Consider the following 4,808-nt stretch of genomic DNA (forward strand, 5'->3'; position numbering starts at 1 on the left):
ATCCATCCATCAATCCTTCATCCATCCATTCATCCATCCATCCATTCATCATCCATCCATCCATCCATTCATCTATTCATCCATCCATCCATCCATTAGTCCATCTATCCATCCATCCGTCTTTCAGTCCATCCATCCATCCATTCATCCATCCATCTATCTTTCAGTCCATCCATCAACATCCATCATCCATCATCCATCAATCCATCAATCCATCAATCCATCAATCCATCAATCCATCAATCCATCAATCCATCAATCCATCAATCCATCAATCCATCAATCCATCCATCATCCATTCATCCATCAATCCATCCATCCATCATCCATCCATCCATCATCCATCTCTTCCAGACAAACTAACCGGTGAATTTACCTGGACTCACACCATCTGCTCTGCCGCAGAAGTCCGACAGCTCGTTGTTCAGGATGACGCCTGTGAGCGGAGAGAAATTCCCGCCTCCAAATCTGTTGAAGAAACACGGCACCCATTTAACGAACACCTTTTTTTTTTTTTTTTAGCTCCGTACCAGGGACCAGTGATTCGCAGCTGGTTCCTCACGCTTGGTTGATGGTACTGGTGGCTGAAACAGCCAGTCCGTCCTCGTCCAGGATGGACACGTGTGTGGTCCCCATGTGGTCAGAGGAGGGCGTGACGTTGTAGTAGGAGAGGTCGTGGGTGCAGTTCCAACAGATCATGGATTTGATTTGTTTAATGAAGCAGGGATCCAACAAGTGACGTGCACTCTGGGAAAAAAAAACAAAACAAACAAAAAAAACATGACGATGAAGTAACTGGGAAACATTTTCTTGAAGTTCGTTTTATGTTTATAGATCATCGCGCACAGTCAAGTCGGAACAAAAGATGTGGAATTTAGACCGATTTTTATGACCTCACTTTTTAAAAAACATGTTTTATTTTATTATTTATTATTATTTTTTTAATAATCATTTTAACGGTTTTCAAATGTTTTGTGTTTTTTAGGAAGGGAGGAACGAGAGTTGACCCGTATGTTGATTCCGTAGCGTACCTTACACGTACACTACGTAACTTACATGAACTAAGAATTAACTTAACTTTTAACTTTTTTACTTTAAGATGGTACATATCGTGGACGTTCTGCGATCGTACATGCGTGTCCGATCACATATTTACCGTCCTCACCGCTCACCTTCTTAGGACTCATCACTGTTATGAAGAATAATGCACGAAATAGAGAGAAAATCACGGAAGCGATGCGTACGGAAGTCGCCGAAAACACGTTAAAGTGAACGAGTGAGGCGGCGGGTGCCTAGCGTTGGCGTTTGTAAGCGTGCTCGTATCTCAAATTTGTACTCGAGGGCTCGCTCTTATCTCGAAATACTCGTATCTCGAGGTTCCACTGCAGTTCCATGAAGTACTGTACGTGCTGAAAAACGCATATTTGATACAAACCGTTTCCTTATTTTTCTCCATGTCCCTTATCGTCCTCTTTTGTCCGTTGACAAACTTTAAGGTCTCCACGTAGCGCTGGTACAGCTGGATCTTCTGGTCCCCCTTCAGGGAGTCGGGGCTCAAAGAAAACTCTGTCAACGTTTAAAAATAAACAACGTAACGATTTAAAAAAAAAAAAAAACTTTAACTGATTCAGAACCAGCTGCTGGTGGAAACGTAATCAAAAACTCGTATTACCTTCCATTACTTTCAGAATGAAGGCAAGCATGGCGCCCCCAGCAGGCGGTGGTGGAAGGTGCATTTTAAAATTTCCTATGTTCACTGTCCACGCTTCCTGCTCTTGTACTTGGAATGACTTCAGATCCTCCATCGTCATTGTCCCGCCTCCAGGAATCATGGGAAATATTAAGACAATTGTGATTGGTTAATTTAATTATCTGACTTTTTTTTAAATTTTTTGTGAAAAATCTTGTCTGTATATGTCAAATAATTAGCTACTTCTAAGCTAACTAGCTAATTGTACAACTTCCTAGCTTGTTCTGGGATTATATTTACTATATTTCGAAGCTAGCCTTAAGCCTCTCTTTTGGCTAATTGTAGCTATTTTACGTAACGATTTAGGTTTGTTTTTTTTTGTTTGTTTTTTTTTTTCATTTTTCTTTTGGTAAATTATATTTTTTCCTTACAACGTCCCATTATTATTATTATTTTTAAAGTATAAGTAAGTAATAAGAAACATTTTAGTAAATTCATACATATTTAACAGAATTGTTAAACGTTATGAAGAACATGTACAATTTTTAAATGTTATACTATATATATTATATATTTACATATGTACTGTGTGTATATATTTTTTAATATATGTGTATACACATTAATATGTGTATATACTCTATACATATATAAAATATATAGACAGCGTATGTATATACATATATTTTCGATATATAAATATATACATACATATATATTTATATGTTTAACTATGAAATACTTTATATATATATATATTTTTATATCCTTGCTAACAAACACTGTAGTGTTATGTCGTGTTGTTGGCAGTGGTTGCGTTCACACACCTGCAGCTTGGACGTCTTTTATCAGGTCAAGTCCAATCTCGCCCGTGTAGAAAACATCCGTCCCGTTCTTTGCTACGGCTTCCAAGGTGTCTGCGAGTTTGGGAAACTTCATGACGTCGCCTTTGGTCAGAAAAGTCTGGCCTTTGCACAGTAGTTGCGCAGAACTGGAAAAAACAATGCAGGAGATTAGGGTTATCTTTGAATGAAAACAGTAACGGGACATGACTGGATTTTTCTGGAATGAAGTAGTAAAGCAGTAAAACTGAAGTAGAGTTTCTTCACTGAGGCCTGGTACTAAATGACCTATGGACCACCAAAGGTCCCCAGACCAGGGGTTGGGAAGCCCTGTTCTGTAACACACGCTATCCTTACTGATTACGTGGACTTATCTACTAATACCCCCTCCCCCCCCCACCCCCGGGTACAGGAACATTTATCAAAGTCATTTACTGAGAGAATATATTTCATCTGAGTCTCTGCTCTGAACCTCCGTGTGAAGATTTTTTTTTTTTTTAATTTGGGAAACAAACACTTTGTTGTCACTGGTCCAAAAACTGTTTCCACACTCGATTACTGACTGTACGGTTAGCCGTCGACAGATGATCATCTGAGACAGTTGGGAAAAGTTCACAGTGACAGTCACACGGTAACGCAGACGTCGTACCACAGATTTTTGGCGATCGTTTTCACGAGGTTGTGGCCCAGGAGTGTGGCGAGATAATCCGGCATCTGGATGCCACCCCTGGCCAGTTTGATGGTCGGCTCAAAAAGCTTGGCCCAGGGCAGCTTCCCGTACGCCCTGTGAACAGCCTCGTAGCCTCGCAGCTCGCCGGGAACGCCCATCCACTTGGTACCTAGAGTTCAAAGGTGGCAGACGGCACATCGTCATGACAGTTGACGCCACCGTTTGGTGGAAAATGTCACAGTTTGTTATTGTTTATTCTTATTGTCGTGATTTTACACCAACGCAGACGTGGAAACTGATGAACCGTAACTTGAACAACCGGTCGACTCAAAAGAGAAAAAAAAAAGACTTGAATTTCATGGGAATTTTTTTTTTTTGTTCCTTAAAATTACCTCAAATCCAGTGAATGTACAACCATTAGTCCAGGGGTCACCGACCTTTCAAGGTCACTTAGTGAAATGAAGAACTACTTGTTTGATACTTGACTTCCTGAACAACGTTCTTCTCGCCGTCGTCATTGAAGTGGAACCGATTCAAACAGCACAGAAACAGTACCATGTTTGACCCTGTTGTTGACTAGGTTTATTTTTAGAACATGACCTATGACCCCTGGATTAGACACTGAATTAATTTGACTTTTTTTTTTTCACTACAAACTCCATCAGCCAATGACACCACAGTTTGATGGTAAGAAAAAAAAAAAAGCCCGACTTGTCGTGGCAGATCTCTCAGGCGCTAGAATTATTTTGGCACAATCGTTATTTAACCCTTCAAATGCAGACTCTGTTTGGACCAGCCCGCGTCGTAATAATGACACACACACGTGAGAGAACAGTAGGAGACGTTAATCAAATCAAATCAAATCAAATCAAATCAAATCAAATCCTCGTCTGTTGTAAAATAAAATAATAATTCATGAAACCCTCCTCTCACCTTCGTAAATCTTAAAGTCTGGCGAGCAGTTGCTCAGGAAGTCTGCTTGGAAAGACTTTGGCACCGTCTCTCTGAAGTTGTAGATTTTTACACCGCCTGAAGGGGGCGCAAATGATAATTAACATGTTAAATATCCAACGTTTAAAACCCAGGCTGCTCCGGTCACCCACCTGTCCGGTTCCTGATGGTGAATATCGACCCTCCACCGACGCCCATGCTCTGAGGGTTGACCACGGATGTGCACAGAAGTGCGGCAATGGCGCCATCTACTGCCGATCCGCCCTGCTGCAGCATGTCCCTGCACGACAGACGTTTACGCTGCAGTTCATGTCACAGCGGCTCTGTTACTCACCCAGATACGTTATCACGATCCACCCGTGACGTCATCTCAGGCTTGGTTCATTTACAACAAAAACTTAATAATTCACTGTTTCAAGAGAACAAGTTTCAACCACATCCCAGAGTCAAAGTGTGAAACAAACAATGATCACAGTGTGTGCTTGTTCTACCGTTTCCCTCGAGACGCCGGTTTCCACAAGTCTGGTTTTCCATGACCCGACAAGTCCGGGTTGGTTTTTATTAATTTTTTTTTTTTTTTTTAAAGCTCTGAGTTTTCATGTCTGAGCAGTTCTTCCAGGATTGGTGGCAAAAAATTAACTACATATCTATTACA

The 4,808-nt window shown here is 40.9% G+C and overlaps 1 protein-coding gene across 1 annotated transcript in view; it reads right to left on the reverse strand.

Annotated features, from left to right (window-relative positions):
• The window catches only part of LOC103390452 (glutathione hydrolase 5 proenzyme-like), a 10,305-nt gene that overhangs the window by 1,646 nt on the left and 3,851 nt on the right, over nucleotides 1-4,808 (reverse strand). The window contains exons 2-9 of the mRNA XM_008326314.3: nucleotides 4,306-4,433; nucleotides 4,136-4,231; nucleotides 3,182-3,371; nucleotides 2,518-2,681; nucleotides 1,673-1,819; nucleotides 1,436-1,566; nucleotides 563-747; nucleotides 377-468 (exon numbers count right to left, since the gene is read on the reverse strand). Of these exons, the coding sequence (XP_008324536.1) occupies nucleotides 377-468; nucleotides 563-747; nucleotides 1,436-1,566; nucleotides 1,673-1,819; nucleotides 2,518-2,681; nucleotides 3,182-3,371; nucleotides 4,136-4,231; nucleotides 4,306-4,433 (1,133 nt within the window). The remainder of the gene's footprint in view (nucleotides 1-376; nucleotides 469-562; nucleotides 748-1,435; nucleotides 1,567-1,672; nucleotides 1,820-2,517; nucleotides 2,682-3,181; nucleotides 3,372-4,135; nucleotides 4,232-4,305; nucleotides 4,434-4,808) is intronic.

This window comes from Cynoglossus semilaevis, chromosome 14 (assembly GCF_000523025.1).
Source record: "Cynoglossus semilaevis isolate Cse_v1.0 chromosome 14, Cse_v1.0, whole genome shotgun sequence".
Classification (NCBI taxonomy): Eukaryota; Metazoa; Chordata; class Actinopteri; order Pleuronectiformes; family Cynoglossidae; genus Cynoglossus; species Cynoglossus semilaevis.